General features: G+C 34.6%; 1 protein-coding gene across 1 annotated transcript; it reads left to right on the forward strand.

Moving 5' to 3' along the window:
* Positions 1 to 323: 323 nt before the first annotated feature.
* AFP (alpha fetoprotein) lies at positions 324 to 19,311 on the forward strand. Its single transcript, XM_017864062.1, has 15 exons — positions 324 to 452; positions 1,271 to 1,322; positions 2,285 to 2,417; positions 4,709 to 4,920; positions 6,086 to 6,218; positions 7,138 to 7,235; positions 8,789 to 8,918; positions 10,897 to 11,111; positions 12,765 to 12,897; positions 13,474 to 13,571; positions 14,165 to 14,303; positions 15,943 to 16,166; positions 17,304 to 17,436; positions 18,767 to 18,821; positions 19,162 to 19,311. Exons 1-14 carry the CDS (start codon positions 368 to 370, stop codon positions 18,809 to 18,811), a joined length of 1,830 nt encoding a protein of 609 aa, XP_017719551.1. The 5' UTR covers positions 324 to 367; the 3' UTR covers positions 18,812 to 18,821; positions 19,162 to 19,311.
* The last annotated feature ends 2,574 nt before the right edge of the window (positions 19,312 to 21,885 follow it).

The raw sequence follows: 21,885 nt of genomic DNA on the forward strand, positions 1-21,885 counted from the left end.
TGGCTTCATTAACTTCTTAATTTGAGAGGAATTAATTAATCTGCAACTTAGGGACAAGTCATCTCTTTGAATATTCTGTACTTTGAGGAGAATATTTGTTATATTTGCAAAATAAAATAAGTTTGCAAGTCTTTTTTTTCTGCCCCAAAGAGGTCTGTGTCCTTGAACATAAAATACAAATAAGTGCTATGCTGTTAATTATTGGCAAATGTCCCATTTTCAACCTAAGGAAATACCATAAAGTAACAGATATACCAACAAAAGGTTACTAGTTAACAGGCATTGCCTGAAAATACTATAAAAGAATTTCAGCACAATTTTCCATATTCTGCTTCTACCACTGCCAATAACAAAATAACTAGCAACCATGAAGTGGGTGGGATCAATTTTTTTAATTGTCCTACTAAATTTTACTGAATCCAGAACACTGCATAGAAATGAATATGGAATAGGTGAGATATTTTGTGTTTTTCTTGTCTTTTCTCTATATCAAAATTTTTAAAATTATAAAATTTGCATTTATTCATTTGTCTTGATTTATTTATCATGTTTATTATTCCACATGGAGAAAAAAATTTAACTGGTGGATATATTTAAATGAAAGATAAACTTGGAACTTTACAAGAGGTTTACAAAATTATAGCAGTGTTTAATGTGACAAATGAATGGTTTGTATGTTTCATGTTGAATTAATTTTACACATTTGTTTAATTGGTATGCATATTAACTTTGAAAATTATATATATACATATATGTACCTATATGTAAATGTAAACAAAATTTTATATGTGAAGAAGCCAGAATTGTGCTCCTTCACATAGAAAACTCCCTCAGACTAGTAAAATAAGTAAATCTTTATTTTTAATACAGAAAATAGGTCATTATTTGATGGTCTGAAGAAGAAACACTGTGACTGGGATGTGAATGGCAAACTGTAGTATAACTATGTTCAAAAGAATGCCTGAAATATATTTTTAATCATTTAACTTTCAGGACAATTACAGCACTACAGTACAGGGAAAAACCAAACAACTGGAAGACAAAATCTGGGTTTTAGTGATAGGTCTACTATAAATTATGCCTGTTAACTTCATTCCTTAGTTTTCCAGTTTTCTCAAGTATAAAATTAAGATGCTTAGGTTATCCCTAATGTTCTTTTAGTTCTGAAACTGTGCAGTTCTAACTGAAATACAAACATTCATATGTACCAATGATTACTTTCCTGGTTGCAGTTGAAAATATGTTTCATAAAGTTTATTTTGCTTTCCAGCTTCCATATTGGATTCTTACCAATGTACTGCAGAGATAAATTTAGCTGACCTGTAAGTTTTGCTTATATAAATCTACTTTAAATGTGTAAAGCAAGGATAAGTAAATACTTAAATAAAATTGGGTAGCCCTGTGAGTTCTTCAAAGCACAAAAGCAATTTGGACAATTTCAAGAAAAGTTACTCATACTGAATATCAACTTGATGTTGAAGATGTTAAACTGTTGAGTAATGTCTTAGACATTAACTTCTTGATTCCTTGAAATCCCATGAGGCAAACCAAATCAGATTTCAGAAACTGAAGATTAGTGTCTGATCAGTGACAGCCATATACTAATTCAGGAATTTTTCTCATCAGTATCAACAGGGTGATATTATAATGTTTTCTTTACTGTATACTATTTAAATCTTACCAGCAAACCATAGGTGATAAAATATTCTATTTTCTATTATTTGTGGAGAGTATGTTAGTCTCTTGGATGTCTTTCCATCCCACATTTTAAAAATTTCTAACAAAGAATTTAAAGTAGTGTGTTGCTGTTACTCCTTGCACATCCAAACCTGCATAAGGACTGCTTTGAGTCAATCCATGAGCACTGTAGTCTTGGGTTTTAGACCTTGCTCATACTGAGAGTAGACACTGTTAGAGGTCCGTCTAATTACCTTTTTTTTTTTTTGCTTAAATTTAAAAGTAACCGTAAGGAATATAGATACCCTCAATTATGGGTGCATTGTAGTAGATGGATAGTTACAGAAGGAGGAACCACTCCTATGGGAAATCCACATAATTATTTTAGCCTTTAACATCTATATGTATATTTATGGGAAAAGAAAACACAAAAAAGACTGAAGTTTCTTCTCAGATGACTAGAAGCTAATTTTACAAGTCAAATGTCTAAACAGATTACAACATAAATAGAAAAGAAAACAAACCAACCAAACAAAAAACTATACTTGAGAAAAATAAGCTTGCTACAGGTCTATTCTTTAAGGATTCACATGTATTTTTGTTTCAGGGCTACCATATTTTTTGCTCAGTTTGTTCAAGAAGCCACTTACAAGGAAGTAAGCAAAATGGTGAAAGATGTATTGACTGCAATTGAGAAACCCACTGGAGATGAACAGTCTGCAGGGTGTTTAGAAAACCAGGTGAGTGAATAATTTCAAAAAAGCATTGTGATATTTGACTAAAATTTAGCATGCTGAAGAGAAGATACAAAAATAACAATGAAAAATGCATTTAAATATTTGAAGAGCTATTGTATGAAAGAGGGATTAGGTTACTTCTGAATTGCTAAGGAGAGCGGAAGAGAACAATAGGTAGCTATTGTAAAGAGACCATATAAATATGATGACTAAGAGCTAAGGTTCTGAAATAAGATTATCTTGATGACTATGGGCGTATTAACTTTTTTGAGCTTTGGTTTTCTTATCTATAAAATAAGGGATAATAATAGCTCCCATTTCAGAGTTAGCATGGAAATTGATATAACAATAATAGTAGCTAACTTTTATTATACACACAATGTGACTGGCATTATTCTAGGAAGCATAATGTGTACATTGATAATAAAAATATTTTACGACATAGGGGATAGATAGCACTGATGAATCAGAATGGTTGTCCAGTGAGTCAAGAGATGCTGGCTGGGGCTTCTGGGCAGGATATCAGCTTTGCTTACCTATATTCATTTATTAAACATTTAAAATAATGCTTGAAGATAGATGCTAATCTTCCAGTTGAGGAAGTTGAGGTGCAGAGAATTTAAGTGACTTTCGTAAGGGAACCACCAAATGGCAGAGCCAGGATTTGAACTAGACCATCTGGCTTGAAATTGACAGTCTTAGTAGCTTCATTACGCTGTAAGTATAGTGAATGTAAGATGCATAGCACATCGTTAGGGTTGCCAGGGTTAGCAAGCAACAACAAAACATAATACCCAGTTCAATTTGAATTTTAGATAAACACGAAATACTTTTCTTAGTATAAGGATATTTCAATGTAGAAACTCAACACATAATATTTAATATTACTTATTTTATCTTAACATAGAAACAAACTTTATAGTGATTAGAACTCTCCAATTATAAACCAACATGCCCAGAGAATACTTTATTACGGTGGGATTAATTAGGTGGCCGAAAGACAATGTACCTGGAATATCATAGAAGAGATGCCCTTTTAAATATATGGTTTAAGTACTTTCCAATTTTGAAATTTATGATTTGACAAAGATTTCTGTTTTGCATCTCTATTTTTGTCTTGTTCTGATAATCTTTTCAAAATGTGCATAAAAAACACAAAATACATTATCTATTGCAACTTTACATCCAATTAGAGGTTCGAGGTAATGTTACAGATTGCTGATTTATTCTTGTAAATTTAAAGGTCTACCTTTTAAATGAGGATTGGGAATTAGAAATCTTATGTAAGCATTCCAGGATTCTCTAAATATTACTGTAGCAGCTATAAAAGCTACATAAAAGTTTCCTCAGATGCATGAAACACATGTATTCATCGAGGTTTTCTGTGGAATATTGGTGCTGTCATCTGAGTTTGGTAAGAGTAAGTCACAGACAAGGAAGCACATACATTTTAACACATTTTAGCTAAATCTGTAATTATGACCAAGAAAAGTTTTAAAAAACCTTTTAAAAAAAGTTTTAAAAAATCATTTTCCAGTTTAAAATCCAACCATTATTTCATTTCAAAATCATTTTATTTCTAATTAAAATAATATGCAGTTTTTTATTGCCTTGTAAGGATGGCATGTAAAATGAGCATTGATGTTTGAAATGTGATATGTGTATATGAATATATATGTATATACCATAACATATACATATGTATTTGCAATTCCAAAAGTTACATCTTTAATGAGAATAATGAAAATATTATTTTGCTCAGTTTCTTTTTATTTATATTTAAATTTAAAGTTCTGTTGTACATGTGCAGGATCGTTACATAGGTAAACATGTGTCATGGTGGTTTGCTGCACCTACCAACCCATCACCTGAGTATTACGCCCAGCATGCATTACCTATTTTCCTCCCTGCACCCCACCCCTGACAGGCCCCAGTGTGTGTTGTTTCCCTTCCTGTGTCTATGAAACATGGTTTATATATTTATAAAAGCTTATATATCTTAGTCCAAATTTTGAAAACACACAAAGGAAAACAAAATAATTCAAAATTGAGAAAGAGAAACAAAATATTGCATGACTTTTTTCCTTTTATTGTTTGGAGATTAATGTTTCATTTTCCATAAGGCAGCAAAGAAATCTATTTCATCAGGCTAAAACAAAATACATTAGAATTTGTATGGAAAAATTTTCAGAATCTATAGTTCTGATTTTAGACATTAGAAAATGTTTCATGTGTCTTATAGATTTTTAAAGCAAAGTTAGTGTCTTTCACTAAACATAAAATATTTCTTGTAGCTACCTGCCTTTCTGGAAGAACTTTGCCATGAGAAAGACATTTTGGAAAAGTACGGACTTTCAGACTGCTGTAGCCAAAGTGAAGAGGGAAGACATAACTGTTTTCTTGCACACAAAAAGCCCACTCCAGCATCCATCCCACTTTTCCAAGTTCCAGAACCTGTCACGAGTTGTGAAGCATATGAAGAAGACAGGGAGACATTCATGAACAAGTAAGGATCTGGTTTAAAGGTAGATGCAAACCTCAGAAACACAGCAATGGCAAGCTTAATTTGGTATTTTTGCAATGTACTCATGTACTCCCAGTAAGAGGTATAACCTTTGTTTGGTGTTGTGTCTGCTGAGGTCCCAGGCAAGGTAATTAGGAGAGCAACATTTAGTGTAACTTTGTTTCCATAGCATGCTAGATGTAGTACAGACCACAGGACAGACCTACCAGAGGTTCCATTAGTCCCTTGAGAGATACACACCTTGTTTTCTTCTTCTTTTTTCTTTTTACCCCTTTTACTTTCAATTTTACCTTCTTGAAGAATATATTAGTATTGCACAAAATTGATGCTTTCCAGAGCCATATATTGGTGTTTTGTATTCACCTAATTGCCTAGAAATGAAAGTTAGAAATCCAAGCATGGTCAAGATACATAGACATGGCAAAGTTTACTGAACACTTAGGATGTTGTGGAAACATGTCTGCTTGCACAGAGGATTGGATTAACACTCACAAACAACCTTTGAAGCCTCCTTCTCCTCTTCCTCTTCGTTCTTCTTCTTTCCCCCATTTTGTTGATAGGAAATTGAAGGTAGGAAGGCTAAAACAACTGGCTAAGGGCACACAGCTAGTACATTTGAGCCCATGTTCTCTGTTGGAGAAGCCTGTATGTAACTCTTCAGCACTTCTGCCTTCCATGTTACTTCCTAAACCAGATAAATAGAGAGACTGCCCTTAGAACATCTGTGCTATGGTGACTATCCAGGTGCATAACCCCATTCTGCATTGACAAGGGATACAATGTGCATCCTTCTGTTGCACTTAGCAGAAGTCTGGCTTTGCTGATCCCTAAAACATATCTGAGTAGGCTTATTGAAAAGGACCTTTTAATAAGAATCATAGTTAGCGTGTCTGCCTCTTTTCTCCTCATAATAGAATCTGGTACCATCTGTCAGATATTTCTCCCCCCAGCATCTTTAGTGAGGAAACTTTTGACAACATGTGGAAAAAATATAACGATTTTCCCCTTAGAAACACAGTAAAGACAAAGTCAAATGCTTTTGTTGTTGTTATTTGAATCTTTAAGTAAATCCTAGAGACCAGTTCCAAGCGGTAGTAGTCCTATTTTTAGGTGTTTATAAATCTTCCAGCTCTATTCTATTTCACAGATTCATTTATGAGATAGCAAGAAGGCATCCCTTCCTGTATGCACCTACAATTCTTCTTTTGGCTGCTCGCTATGACAAAATAATTCCATCTTGCTGCAAAGCTGAAAATGCAGTTGAATGCTTCCAAACAAAGGTATCATATTTGTGTGGATATCTGAACCAGTACTGTAGTCTGACTATGTCTCATTTGAAAAAACAAAGTTAAAAATGAAAATGTGCTTAATGTGAAGAGTTTCATTTTTGGAATAGAGAAATAGTTCAGCAAGCTGATACTCTTCGTGTGAACAAAACTGGATTTGCTGGTTTTTATTATCTATTCATTAAGTCAACAATAATTTTATTATTAGGGAAGTGAGTTTGATGGGATAAAGGAGGAAAGACAGAAAGAGAGAAAGAGAAAGAGAGGGTGCTATAAATGGGAACGAATAAGTGAAAGAAAACAGAAAAGGAGAAGCAGAGGAGAGAGAAAAAATAAAGGACAACTATGATAAATGCTTTATACTCACTGTTTTTTTAATTCTTAGAACACATTTGAGGTGTATTTTTGTCCTTTAACAAACTAGGAAAGAGGTTTAGAGAAGAAAAATTTTTTTTAGGTTTAGAGAGGTAGAATAATATCCACCATCAACTACTTGCCACCAACAGTCCTACAACAAAAATTTCTTAAGAATTGTGACTACTCTTAGTGTCAAGCTGTGATACAATTGTATTTTTTTGTAACTGAGAAGGCATTTAAGAAATTAGCAGGCTTCAATTTGTCTTTAAGCTGTTTAAAAGTACAGTCTTTCATTGATGATCCCCAGTACAAAGGTTATGTTTTTGTTGCAAGGTATTTTGAGTAAATTTGTCTGGCACAGATGCATATAAAGCAACCTAAAAGAATAAATGAGTCAATAATATTCTGCAATAATGTATGGCATTTATAATTTTTAGTAAAATACATATTTTATGGAATTTCATTTTACCTACACTTGTTGTTTTTCTAAATATTAGAGCTCGTAAAGAAAATATTAGTATATGCTTTCATGACATCTTGTTTCTTCTACATCTAGGCAGCATCAATTACAAAAGAATTAAGAGAAAGCAGCTTGTTAAATCAACATGCATGTGCAGTAATGAAAAATTTTGGGACCCGAACTTTCCACGCCATGTAAGTTCAAGCTCTATCTAGGGAAGAGGGTGAGAGCTATAGAACTACCCTTTTGCAATTTGGGTTCGTTTTTCTAGTTGTTGCTGTTTTAGAGAATGAAGACCCCTTTGAGACCCCTTTGATGAGGGCTAATGGGATTAGAACCATGAACTCGTAGGATCACAAGGAAGCCAATGGATAAGTCAGTTTAACACTTACTAAAGCCTAGCTGAGATAATACATGGAAAAGACTTTTAAAGTTTATGTTATTTACCTGTTCTTTAAGACACTTTAAGTTCTGGTCTGCAGTCAAATTATACTTCATCACTAGATCATATTTTTCTAGCTTTTCTACAAAATAAGTCAGCCTTCACTGAGTATCATTTAAAACTTTTGCCTTAACAAGAAATTCTTTACATTAATTGTGTTTCTTAACCTTCTATAAGGCTCTTTATAGCATTTATTGCTTCCCATAAAAATATTCCCTTGAGGCAATAATATTAGAATCTAGTGTCAGGAGAAAAGAACATTTTAAATTATATAACTAATTTAAAGTACTCATCAACTCTCTTATGATGAAACATTTCTAGTATATGAAAATATCTGAGCTGCTAATCGAATAGTAGTACGTATATATATTCAGAGTTTAGTTGATTGCTGTTTGGTTAAATAACACTTTAAAACATATTGTAGACAATGGAAATCTATAATGAAGTTTTTATTAATGGAATTAGTTCTAAAGACTGAAATTTCTTCCTGTAAGAAGTCAGATTTATGCCTTAACTACCCTCCAACTCAATTAGAAATTGAAAGATTAATTTACTACTTACTTCATTTAAATTTATCTTAGTAATAAAATAGAAACTGAGATAGTATTATAATAACCTTATCATTTGCTATCCATAAGTGAAAGGCAAGTGGTCTAAATTTATAGAGAAGATCCATCTTTATCAGAAGCAGGAATAGCACTATCTCCTCTAGGAGCAGTGGTTTTACAAAGACAACTCTTAAAATTTAATGAAATATGCAGAGGAAACCAGAATTTTTATTTCTTACTTCTTTTTTGGCCACATTACTCTCTTGGCACAATGGTATGCCTGAAATGTTTAATCTGCTCCACTTTCTTGTCCCATTTCATTGATTTGCACATACGCCTCCTTTCCTGGATTCTCAGAAGTATTTTTTACCCCAGTAAAAAATGGTTCTCATTTCCATGGAGTTTTCCGTTTCTTAATTGTTTATTCTTTTAAAGTTTTCTGTCCACTCAATACAAATGCTCAGCATCAGAGTAGAATGGCAAAAAGAATTTACCTTAATTTTTAAGACATGTTTTAGGAAGAGATAAATTACTTCTAAACCATTTGTGAGGCCAGGTCACAGTTTACAGAGCTACCACCTTGAAAGACACAGCTGGAATCAAGCCTTAAAACATGTTTCCTTTTCTTTTTAAGAAACAAGCGAATTTCACTTGTTTCTCTTTGAATCTTCTATTGTAGTAATGCTCTATAAATTCTATTTTATTTTGACAGATAACACAGAAATTAATTTCTAATTTCTTTTTTTTTTTTTCCTAGAACTGTTACTAAACTGAGTCAGAAGTTTACCAAAGTTAATTTTACTGAAATCCAGAAACTAGTCCTGGATGTGGCCCATGTACATGAGCACTGCTGCAGAGGAGACGTGCTGGATTGTCTGCAGGATGGGGTGAAGAGTCTTAATTCTTAAAAAAGATAATTTTCACTCCCTTTTCTTTCTTTTTGTCTCATTCTGAAAGGGAGAAGGTTGTCTGACTTGAATTGGTTACAGGGTATGGAAACTAGGTGACTCCGTACATTTGCAGACTTGTTGGTAGTAAAACTTAAACCATCTTTTGTTGATCCTGGTTTTCACTTTAGCTATACCCCCTTTTGTGAAACCAAGGCCCATCTATTTCTTACTTCTAAAAAAACTATGAGAACTTCTCAGAAGGCTTCTACATAGTATCTTAGAGGACAGGAGGAAACTAAGTTTTAATGTATTTGTTTTTTCATTCATTTATTCTTTCATTTGATGAATAAATATATGTTAAATACTTTCTATCTGATTGCCACTGTGACAGACACTTGCTATAAATGCACAGGCTGACCTCGAGGAATTCACAGTCTGATAGGAGAGATAAGACAGTGACCTCCTTGGAGTTAGGGACTGCCTTGGTTTACTGTTATCTCCATAGCACAATGCCTGGCACATGGAAGGCATTCTATAATAGTTTGTTAAATGAACAAATACAATAAAAATAGCACAAGAAACTGTTCTACAAGGTAAAAAGCTAGCAATGCCAAAAAAAAAGTGTGAATAAAGGGGTCTAAGCGAATTAGAAAACAACGTTTAAAAAACCCAGTAACAGTTTCCTGAGTGTGCTCTAGTCAGTGGTGACTTAAGCAGTGTGGCATTGGCCTATTTTGGCTAATCCTAGACTTTCTGGATATTATAAGAGAGGCTTGTGGACCCCCAGATTACTCTCTCTCTATGGGCCCCAGGACACACCAAAGAGATTAAAATCCAAGGAGCTTAAAAATTACTGCTCTTAGGTACTCAAATGGCTTGATAACCATCACTGGACTATGGTTTCCAGAAGGCTGAAAGTGAAGATAAAATGCTCATTTCAGCCTACTCCAATGGAAATTCAGCTGAGATGCTTGAAGTCAGCAAGAAGCCGAGGCTGCAGGGGAGACCTGAGAGTGACAGTCCCTGAGGAGTTGGGGAAGAAGTGGGAGGAGTCAGCCTGACAGCGACTGTACTACTTTACTTGTTTTCCTTCTAGAAGTATCTACCTGCATACTAGGAAAACCAACAAGAAATATTTTGATTTTCTTTGAGCTCAGTGTTCCCATTTTGAACAGACAATGTTACTGTTTCTCATAGTCATTTTTTAAAAGTTAGTTTTTTCAATTTTTGGAGCTCATAACCACCCTTTTCCTTTAAAGTGGAAACATTAATTTCAGTATGATACATAAGGTGGATTTTGATAGCTGAACAATGGGTTCTAATTGTCTTTGCTGAGAATGTGCAGAATTTTCAGTCCCATGACAGGTATATGTAAGCTCTGCCTCTCTCTGGCCACTTAGGTGTACTGCCGTTTTATTATCTATAGACTGCCCTCTGAAGGTCATAGTCAGTCACTGCAGTATGTTCTGATAAAGATGATTATCATTCTTACGGAATTTCTCATAGAGCAGAAAGTTTGCTCTGCATGTTATGACATCAGTTGCAAGTGTTGTTTAGTGGCAAATTTGAATCCTAATAGAAATATATATAGCAACATGCATCCCATTTTATTTGAGTACATTTCCCACTTATTTGTAAAGGTTTTTAATTAAAATAAAATAGGGTTTAGCTTACAAGTATGGAAAGAAGAATTGAACAAATAGGTAAGTGGATAGGAATGAGAAAAGGCAAAAGTGGGGAGAAAGCACTAAAATGGGAGACAAGTTAAAATGTCTTCTTTCTTCTTCTTTCCTTCCTCCTTCCCCCCTCCCTCTCTATTTTCCTTTCCCTTTCCTTCTTTCCTGGCCTTTTTTCTTCTTTCCTTGTTTCCTTCTCCCTCCCTCTCTTCCCTTTCTTCCTTTTTCTAAAGCTGACTTTGAGATCCTTTATTAAAGAATAAACCTTTAAAACTTATACTTTATTTTCCCTGTTGCAGGAAAAAATTATGTCCTATGTATGTTCTCAACAAGACACTCTGTCAAACAAAATAACAGAATGCTGCAAACTGACCACACTGGAACGTGGTCAATGTATAATTCATGCAGAAAATGATGAAAAACCTGAAGGTCTATCTCCAAATCTAAAGAGGTTTTTAGGAGATAGAGATTTTAACCAATTTTCTTCAGGGGAAAAAAATATCTTCTTGGCAAGGTAACATACTCTGTAAATGTATGTTCATACAAGTAAAAATGATTATGTAGCTGACAGACTTGCGTTGTTGAAATGAAGAGTGATGGTTATGGTTTTTGAGTTCAATATATGAAGATATTTGGCTAGAATGTTCTGAGCTAAAATAGATTTAAGTAGATAACTAGGGAATAAGTAATGGGATTTGGTGTATAATGGTGAAGCTTTCACCATTGTGACTCATTAACTGCTTTGCTTAAGAAGCTGGATTTTATTTCACGTCAATTTCTCTGGAACCAGAAGCATTGTCATCCTGTAAAGATTACTCATATCAAGGCTGCCATTGAACTTTCAAATAGGATATGGATATTTTTGTAATAGGAAGAGTTCATGATTAAGAATGTACTCTTGCTACGCATGTTAAAGAAAAACTGTTCTCCAAAAGATAACACAATAGATAATGCTAGATAGAAGACCTTTTATAGGAATAGTTTATTGGCTATGTATTAAATACATGTTTTATATTTTTTAAGAAAATCAAAACATGTTTAGAAGCACTTGCAGTACATTAGTTTGTTTTAATACAAATGATAGGTCACGTTCTCACTCTATTTGCCTTTAAGGGAAGCAAGTAATCAAGTTAATACGTTTTCTTTTATTGTATAGTATGTAACTATGGACACTACTAGAGGAGGGATTTGTGCAGCACTTAGGACGTTACATTTGATAATTTCCAAGGGTCTTTCTAGATATAAGAGTCTGATTCTAATGTAGTAATAAAAGTAATGGTCCAATTTTCTTTTTACTATTGCCTGAAGATATTACTCTATTGTTGCATTAAAATTAAACATTCACACATTGTTTGCACTGCTAAATAAAATTATGTAAGCTAGAATAAAGTTCAGATTTAAGAGGCACATAGTGACAATTTATTGGTGACAGAACTAATCCTATAATCTGGGAATACCATTAGTAAAGTCAAGAATTATCTTTAAGTTTACACATCCATGCACATCTAAAGCTAATTATGTAATAGAAGCAGTTCTTCAGTTGCAAAGGTTCTTTGCAGTAGAATTTTCTCAGCCAGGAATAATCTTCCCCCAGATACTTGCAGAGCTTCCTTCACTCAGCTGATCTCTGTTCTGATATCAGCTGCCTAGAGAGACTTTTCTTGACCACACACAAAGTTAGTGGCCTCTCCACCTTGGGTATCAACCCTTTTCCTCTTTTTCATCTTTATTTTCATTGATTTATCACTAACTGAAATGAGATGGCCTATTTTTTGTTTGTTTGTTCTGCCTCCCTATAATGTGTGCTTTTCAGAGGGCAGGTATTTATCTTACACATCATTGAGTCCATTCTGCTTAAAGCAATGCTAGCAGAGAGTAAACCCTGGAAAAATGTCTGTTGAATAAATGAATATAAAGTCCATAATTGAAAAGTCAAATTGAGAGATGCAAGAGAAAACAAAAAGCCATTTTACAGGACAATTTGAAGGATCACAGTCTTCATTAACAGTTTTGCCATTCATATAATTCAAATCGTATTTGATTTTCAGGTTTATTTATTTGAATTTAACTTCCACATGCCATATTATACAGGAATAACTAGAGAAGTGAGGGCTCCTTTTGTCTCTTAGTTCCAATAACTTGAAATATTTTTCTCCACATATTTCAGTTTTGTTCATGAATATTCAAGAAGACATCCTCAGCTTGCTGTCTCAGTAATTCTAAGAGTTGCTAAAGGATACCAGGAGTTATTGGAGAAGTGTTTCCAGACTGAAAACCCTCTTGAATGCCAAGATAAAGGGGTAAGTTTCTCTAGAATTTTAGGGGAGTGTGAAAAACTGGATTGATGTCATCTGTTAAAAATGCTGTTTGTTTGAAAGTCTCTAGTTGTCAACTAGTTGTTAGCCAGTTATATCTATTAACTAGTTGTTTAGATATTAAACTGTTATTAACTAGCAGTCAGCAGCTAGTGGTTTGCTTTAGAAATAAAAATGTTAATCGCTTATCGGCCTTTTGGCTAAGATCAAGTGTAGAAATAAAAATGTTAACCAAAAGTTCTGTGATCCACAAATAAAGGTAGTATTCATTATTCATTTTTGGATAACTTTAGAAAGGCAAGAATTTGGTACAGAAAGAACTGTAATCATTTATCCAAAGATTGAGTTTTGCCATTAAATGATTTTGTGATTCATAAAGTTTTAAACTTAATCTCCCCAAAATCCATTTTCTTTAATTATCAAAATTTACACTTTACCATCTTTAATATTAACAAATCTCTGATTGGTTTGATAATAGTATATAATATTGATCAACTTTTATATACAAAGTTATGCATCCAAGAAGAGAAAAATGTATATGTAATAATTCTTCATTTTCAGGAAGAAGAATTACAGAAATACATCCAGGAGAGCCAAGCATTGGCAAAGCGAAGCTGTGGCCTCTTCCAGAAACTAGGAGAATATTACTTACAAAATGCGTATGTTTTTGTAAATGATATTTTTAGTGAATTAAAATTATTAACAGACAAGGGAAATATAAATACAAATTAGTAACTCCATAGCTACTCTAATTTCAGTTCCTATTTCAGATTGGAAGTCAGTGTAATCTGACTACCCAATATTCTGGAAGAGAATGTAGCCTTCCCCATTCTTCTCCTTTGGAAGCAACAAGGATGACCTGTGAGGTCTGATCTGTGATATTGACTTTAAGTTCCCCATACTGTGCAAATTTTTGCAGTAAAGATAACTCTTCTGTCACGGTCTGTCCTAGTTAAAGCACCAAAAGATCACAGTTAAAATCAATGAAGCTCTGAGGTTTGGAATACGAGTCAGCCTTCTGCCTGGAGTTTGCTTTTTCATTGTGACGTGCTTCTATAGTAGGAGTACAGGGAGTGGTTGTTAGAGTAAATGCATCTCAAAAGTTGGTTCAAATACCATGTAGATGAAATAAATGAGCTGACCTCATGTCTTCTGACATCAGAGAAGAGAGTCTGTGAGAAGAAGCAAGGTGGCTGAAAACTCGTGAATGACTTAGCAGGACTTAGTAAAAAAGAAAAAATGCTTCTTTCAGATTTCTCGTTGCTTACACAAAGAAAGCCCCTCAGCTGACCTCATCGGAGCTGATGGCCATCACCAGAAAAATGGCAGCCACAGCAGCCACTTGTTGCCAACTCAGTGAGGACAAACTATTGGCCTGTGGTGAGGGAGCGGTGAGTGTCTGCTTGGTTTAGTCCCATCTCATTTCTGCCCTGTTTGACTTGAAATAGCCTCATACTTCCCCTCTAGGGAAGATGGTAAAAACCAACGGAGAGATGGCTTTAGGAGGCTTGTTTGATTAGTCGCAGTTGGAAGGTGTGAGACTCAGCTCTGGATGCAGGCATGTGGCCAGGCTTCCTGTTCTTTCAGGATGGCTGGTGGAAGTGCAGCCAGTTTAGTCAACAACATCCGAGCCAACTTTATATATCGGAAAGACAGAATGACTAAGTGTAGCTCATAATTCATAACTTAATTCATAATTTGTAACTTCAACTCACAATTTCTGCTTTTTGTTCATATATTTACTTTGGTGTTTTAAAAAACTTTATCTTTGATTGATTAAAATTAGTCATGCTATTTTAGCCATACTTACATTTTTACCTTTTGTAGTATAACGTTATTATTGTGACATTAATAATAATTTGTTCCCTTTGACAGGGTATAGGGTACAGCACAGGATAAGTATCATGTTCTGAATAGTAAAATGACTTTTGAGTCAGTAATGCCAATATTCTTTACTTCCTAATGTCACTAGTGTCATACATAAGATTACAGGATGAATTAAAAATATTTTTCCCATAAAGTCATAATTGCAGATGAAATTGTCTATTTTATCCCTTTTCCTCTTGTTCATAATGGGGAGTTATTTGCTACTTAGTCTTTATGTAGTAAAATTTTTCCCCAAAGGTTAACAGCAGAAGGAGAGTTTCCTGTGATTAAACGTCACCTCAATTGTTTCTTGAATTCCCCCTGTTGGGAGGCTGCAGGGATGCAGGATGGTGTAATGGTTCAGGAGTGTATGTTCCAGAGGCCACCAGCCTACAGCCACATTCTACTTTCACTACTTTCACAGTGGGAAAGCTACTTATGTCATTAAGCTTGAGTTTTTTTCATCTGACATTTGAGAATAAAAATTATACCACCTTCACACGACAGCTGTTTTAAACAAGATAATCTGAGTAACTCACACAGCACTAGTCTGATATATAAAGTGAACACAAAACATATTATTTCTTATACAAGTTATTAATAGGTGATTAAGAAGTATCTCTGAAGTAGGCAAGGTAGCAAGATTCTACATTAGGAAAGTCTTAAAAACCCGCAAAAATTGGTCCTATTTCTTTTCAGTTAGGATGATATATTAGCTGCAAGTGTATATACATGTGTATATGTATACGAATAAAAGGGGTAAGTTTGTGCTACTTTTACCTTCAGATAGTGATTCTCAAAAGAAAAATGGAAAGTTCTACTAAATACACATGGGAAACATAAAGGCAGAGATACTTTTGTCCTTTAGAAGTGTGTATGTAACTGGAAGCATGTTTCGAATAGCTGACACAAATAGCTAAATGACTATCCTCAATATCACATATGGACTACCTGCTGCTACGTGCTAAGGCTTAGCCCAAACAAATGGGTAAATGTTGGAATTTACAATATAGTGTCACATGATCCTACATAGCAAATTTTCCTGTAATATTAATTGTAAATTGCTGGACATTGAAATTATTGCAGCAGTTTTCTGAAAAACTGGACCAACTTCGTGACTAATGCCCAATCTCCTTGCTTTTTTTTCCTCATTCTCCTAACCAGGCTGACATTATTATTGGACACTTATGTATCAGGCATGAAACGACTCCAGTAAACCCTGGTGTTGGCCAGTGCTGCACTTCTTCATATGCCAACAGGAGGCCATGCTTCAGCAGCTTGGTGGTGGATGAAACATATGTCCCTCCTGCATTCTCAGATGACAAGTTCATTTTCCATAAGGATCTGTGCCAAGCTCAGGGTGTAGCACTGCAAACGATGAAGCAAGAGTAAGAAACTGTTACTTGCTAGCATGGAAAAGAATGACAACCCCAAAGAGCAACTGAGACTTCTTCCTCACTCACCTAACACTATTGGGCTCACTAACAGAGCATTACTCCCAAAGCACTCAAAATGTCTTTGAAAATAGTTTTGTCTCAGTGTCTTCCCAGCCTCATTGGGGAAGCAGGTCTAGAAAAATTCATGAGGGCAGACAATTTCCTGTTTGTAAAAATAATCTCTGTTGTAACTATTATCGTGATATGTAGTTGGAGGTTGAGGAAAAGTGGGCAATCTATTCTGAGGAATTAGAGTGTATCTTTGCAGCAAATTTGGGTACTTCCATTCCAAGCACAGGAAACACATCATTGAATCTTTTTTTTTCACATTATTTATACTTTGAAGAGAATAACTCTCTTATTTAATTCAATCATGCCATTTGGGTGTTAAGAAATGACATGTACATTTCAGTTCATTGTGGGAGCTCTTTTGTAATGGTGATGGTCATGCAAGTCAATGGAGCTTATGTTTTTCAAACTCCCATGCATTTTAATCCTCACTTGTTTTGTAGTCTTCCTTCATCAGAAAACCCATTCTTCTCTTTCTTCCTCTATCACAGTCTGAGGTATGTTTCAAGGTATGATAAGAATGTTACCTCTTCTGGCAAGCTTTTCCTATTGCTCTGATCTACTCCCTATTGCTCTGGTCTAAGTCCAACATGAAAGGCTTGCTAAATAAGTGGCGCAGGCAATTAGTGCTGCCAGTGCCTAGATAAGGGTGTGATAACTGGATGGGCAGGATGCGGAGATCTGGGTCTTCGAGTGTGGATAAGACACAGTTAAGAAGAGAGGACAGGAAAGGATATTCCTAGGGGGTGGGAGGAGATTGCCTTCCACTACACATAAGTATGGTCCAGTATGAAATAGTGTTCCATCCATAACCTGCTCAACTCCAGGCCGGTGGAACATTTGGCGTGTTTTCACCCTCGCTCTTTCTACTGAAGAACTAGACAAGGTGTGTGTGGTCAGTCTGGTGATAGGTTGATGGAGTAAGGGTTTAGGCTCTGAGAATTCTCTACCAGCAAGGCTGTAGAAAAATAGCATTGCATAACAGACTTCTCTTGTATTTTGTTTTGTTTTAAATCACAGGTTTCTCATTAACCTTGTGAAGCAAAAGCCACAAATAACAGAGGAACAACTTGAGGCTGTCATTGCAGATTTCTCAGGCCTGTTGGAGAAATGCTGCCAAAGTCAGGAACAGGAAGTCTGCTTTGCTGAAGAGGTACATGCAGCTCATTTCGTAATCCAAATACTTGCTATGGAATTTTCTGTAGTGGATAATGAAAGGAAGACCCTACAAATTTATAACTTTAAAATATTTTCAGAGAGATTTAAATTTCATTGAGAAACAGATTGAAGGATTTTAGAAGATTTAAAAAAATCACATTTTCTTAATATTAGGAAGAATTATAATATTAAAATATATTGATAGAATTAGAAACTTTAATTTATTTCCTAGTAGAGAAACCCATAAAGTGAATGTATAAACAATTGATGGTAATTTAGATAGTTTCTGGCCTAAAATTGATCAATTCAGCTAAAAGGATGAAACGATTTAATAGCAAATTAATTATGCAAACAGAGTATTAGGAGAATATTTGTAGAAAATGTTTTTGAACTCATTTAGAAGCTTGCTTTCGTACATCAACAGAGTAGTACTTGGGAGTTATTTTAATTACGTAGTAATTTTAGATGGATAATTAGCTAGGTTTTTTTAACTAGGGAATTCTACCTAACATTTTAAAAAATTACCTTTTTTCAGCTTTATTGAGGCATGATTGACAAATACAAATTATATCTGTTTAGGGTATACACGTGATGTTTTGATATATTTATACATTGTGAAATGATTATCACAATCAAGACAATTGGCTAAATTTTACAAATTTTTAGTTTGTATTGCTACATATATTTGAATATAGCAACACTATACTTTAAAAGATATTCTATAACTTAGCCTTTTGTCAATTTTACGTTTCTTGCCATGTAAAATCCAAAGACAGATGTATTTAGAAATGTAGAGTTTTTCTATAAATAATATAATTAGATGCATTTGAATATGTGCACTTATCAGTATATGTGTGTGTTTTTGGTGGGATCAGGTGGGGTGGGACATAGATAATCAAATTAGATAAAACTGGTAAAACAGATTTGATGTAAAGCATTTCTGAAAAACATGACACAAGATTAATGTTCTATAATCTGAGAAGACATTTATTTAGATATAGAGAACATGAACAAATAGTAGCAGTACTTTATCTGCAAACCTTTTAATTTTTAATAACTTGTAATTTGTAGAGGAAGGGGAAAGATTGAGTCAGAATAGGCACAGATTTGGAGATTGTTATAGAAAAAAACTGTTGATATGAATGAATATTGTTTTCTCCCTGGCTTTTACTATCCTAGATTGTTGGCATCAGAGATGTATTTCTTCATTTTTAACTTAGTTAATCTACAAACCTGTAAATTCACCCCAGATTGTAGAGTGTTAACTGTATGATTGGTATAATAATCCATTTCTTTATCTGATTATGTTTATTCTTAATTTTCAGGGACAAAAACTGATTTCAAAAACTCGTGCTGCTTTGGGAGTTTAAATTACTTCAGGTAACAAAACATTCAGACAAGACTGAATATAATGTTGATTCTCCAGAAATATCAATCCATAATGAGACAGATCATGAGGATTGCCGTTAATTCTCTTAAAAATAAATGGAATTCAAGAAAAAGTTTATATTAAAAGCACTTGAACAAAATTATGCACACCATGTTAAACTAGTGGCTCAACTATGCAAAATCCTTTTAGGTAATTTAAAAGGCTTAAACAAATGCTATCAGAAGACTTTCCTATGTATACAATGTTTCTCTGATATAAAATAATAGAATCAGTTACTTACTGCAGTTATTAGTTTAATTAATATTTAATATATTTTTGCTCATATTGCAGGGGAGGAGAAGACAAAAGGAGTCTTTCATTTGGTGTGAACTTTTCTCTTTAATTTTAACTGATTTAACACTTTTTGTGAATTAATGAAATGATACTTTTATGTGAGATTTCCTTATCATAGAAATAAAATATCTCCAAATGTTTCCTTTTCCAAGTCTGCTTATTTATGAAAAGTTATAGATAATTTCTTTAGTTTTGTATACCATTGTCTGAAGCAGATTCTGTTAAAATAGCATTAAGTACTGGTTATTATAGGAGATTAAAGCCATCCAAGCATGGATTTACAGTACTAGATCACTTGGTGAACTGAAAACATGTTCCCAAGTTAAACACTATTTGATGCTGCCAGGGCATTTTGTTCATTAAATGGCCATCACTGAAGTATTCTAACAGATAATCTGGAGATGAGAAAAGAAATTATTATTCTTCTATGGGATCTATGAAAATTTCACAACGACTTTTTTTCTCTATCTTACACAGTTCTGTATTCACAGACATTTTAAAACATAAATATATTGTAGCTTTGATTGAATATAATTAATATTTTCATAAATTAATTTTTTATTCCACAAATGTTTACTAAGCCCTCACTGAGTACCAGGCCCTGTGCTGGGTACAGTCACTGTTCTCCAGTCGCTTCAGTAGAGAAGGAAGCAACACAGAAAGAATGCCTCAGATTATGACCACAATTTGACAACAAATTGTTGAGGGAAACAAAGGGTGGGTGACATCGGTTCTGACTAGAGAAAGTACCATAAATATGTAAGAAGAGTCTTAGAAAATGAATGAGCATTCATCAGTTCAAGTAAAAGAGAAGTCCATTTTATGAAAGAGGGGAACATGGTCAGAGGTACCGGGTATGACAAAGCATGATGGATAGTTTTAGAGGAGTACAGGGTAGGTAGGAAGGGTAGAGATGTAGAATGTCAGGCAGGATGTGGAAGCTATGGAGGGCTAAGTCAGACTCTCATGGCTCTATTCTAAAGAGGTTGGACAATATCTTATGAGTAACAGAGGACCAAAGTGATATCTAAGCAGAGATGTGCTGTTATTAATTAGCTTTGAGGAAGATAATCCATGAGATATGGAGAATGGGCAATGGGGCAGGGAAAAGGGTAGAGAGGGGCAAAGTCAGCAAGAGGTGACAAAAAGACCAGTCCACCAGTAGGGAAGCTGTTTATCTTATTTACTTTGAATAGAAATCTAAATATTACATGCATGCTTGGCCTGTGCTCTGGGACAAAACAAAGGCTTCAGAGCAATAAAATGTGCTTTCAGTTCTTTCTTTCTTTCTTTCTTTTTTTTTGAGTTGGAGTCTCACTATGTTGCCCAGCTGGTCTCACAATCCTGGGCTCAAAAGATCCTCCTACCTTGGCCTCCTGAGTAGCTGGGACTATAGCCATGAACCACTACACCTAGTCCTTTTAGTTCTAACTAGATCACTTTCTACTTGACATTTTGCTTTCAATTGTACTACAACATCTATGAACTTTGTCTGATTTTGGTGTAATTCTAAAAGGTATTAATTTAAAGATCACAATAAAATAAAATCACATTCAGTATAAACGCATTAAACAGGAAAATATTTTTAAGGGAAAAGCACAATGAAGGTAAAACTGTTAAGATTTATGAGTCAAATGATATTTTGTTGAAATATATAAAGAAAAAATGATTGGAGGCACAAGGACAAATTAACACAAGTACAATTGTAACTTCGGGATTTTTTTTTTTTTTTTTTTTTTTTTTGAGATGGAGTCTCGCTCTGTTGTCAGGCTGGAGTGCAGTGGCGCGATCTCGGCTCACTGCAAGCTCCGACTCCCTGGTTCAAGCGATTCTCCTGCCTCAGCCTCCTGAGTAGCTGGGATTACAGCCACATGCCACGATGCCCAGCTAATTTTTGTATTTTTAGTAGAAACGGGGTTTCACCACGTTGGCCAGGCTGGCTTCAAACTCCTGACCTGGTGAGCCGCTCGCTTCTGCCTCCCAAAGTGTTGGGATTACAGGCGTGAGCTACCGTGCTCAGCCAAACTAGAGATTTTAAAACATCTTTACCTCATTAACAGAACAAGTTAGGCAAATAACAAATAAAGACTCAGGTTATTAAACTGCTGTAGTCAAGATTACCAACAACTTTCACACTGCAAAATACAACAGTGGATTCTTAGTCTTCAGCTTATCTGAGTTCTCTCGGTAGCATTTGACACAATTGATCACTCTCTTTTCCTTGAAACATTTTCCTCACTTGGTGTTCAGACTTTCTTCCAACCTCATTGGCTGTTCACCTCAATCTTCTTTGCTATGTCCTCCTAACTCTTTAACCTCTAAATGTTGGAGTGTCCCAGAAGAGTTCTTCCTTGACCTAAATTCACTCATCCAGACTCAATGCATTAAATGCCATCTAGATGTTGACAACACATGTTTATAGCTCCAGCCTGGATTTCTTCCTCGACTTCCAGGCTTTTATGTCAGCTTCCTCCCTCACATCTCCATGCTGATAATGTATAGATAATACAAACTTAGCACATTACAAATTGAATGTGAATCTACTCCTTGTCCGAAACTTGTACCACCATCTTGTGCATCTGTCTGCTTTTATGAGTCAGACATTTTGGATTTGTTGATGACCCCTCTCTTGCACACCACCCTCACATTCAATCTATGAGCAAAGCTTGTCAGCTCTACCTTTAAAAAGTATCCAGAATTTGACTATTTCTCAATACTTTG

The sequence above is a fragment of the Rhinopithecus bieti genome, unplaced genomic scaffold, assembly GCF_001698545.2.
Source record: "Rhinopithecus bieti isolate Rb0 unplaced genomic scaffold, ASM169854v2 scaffold_68671, whole genome shotgun sequence".
NCBI classification, from domain to species: Eukaryota; Metazoa; Chordata; class Mammalia; order Primates; family Cercopithecidae; genus Rhinopithecus; species Rhinopithecus bieti.

Bases quoted from the DNA above. Each gene is read 5' to 3' on its own strand.
- AFP (XM_017864062.1), top strand. From the start codon at position 368: ATGAAGTGGGTGGGATCAATTTTTTTAATTGTCCTACTAAATTTTACT. The intron at 6,219-7,137 runs GTATCATATTTG...TTCTACATCTAG, and splicing joins TTGAATGCTTCCAAACAAAG to GCAGCATCAATTACAAAAGA. The intron at 7,236-8,788 runs GTAAGTTCAAGC...TTTTTTTCCTAG, and splicing joins ACCCGAACTTTCCACGCCAT to AACTGTTACTAAACTGAGTC.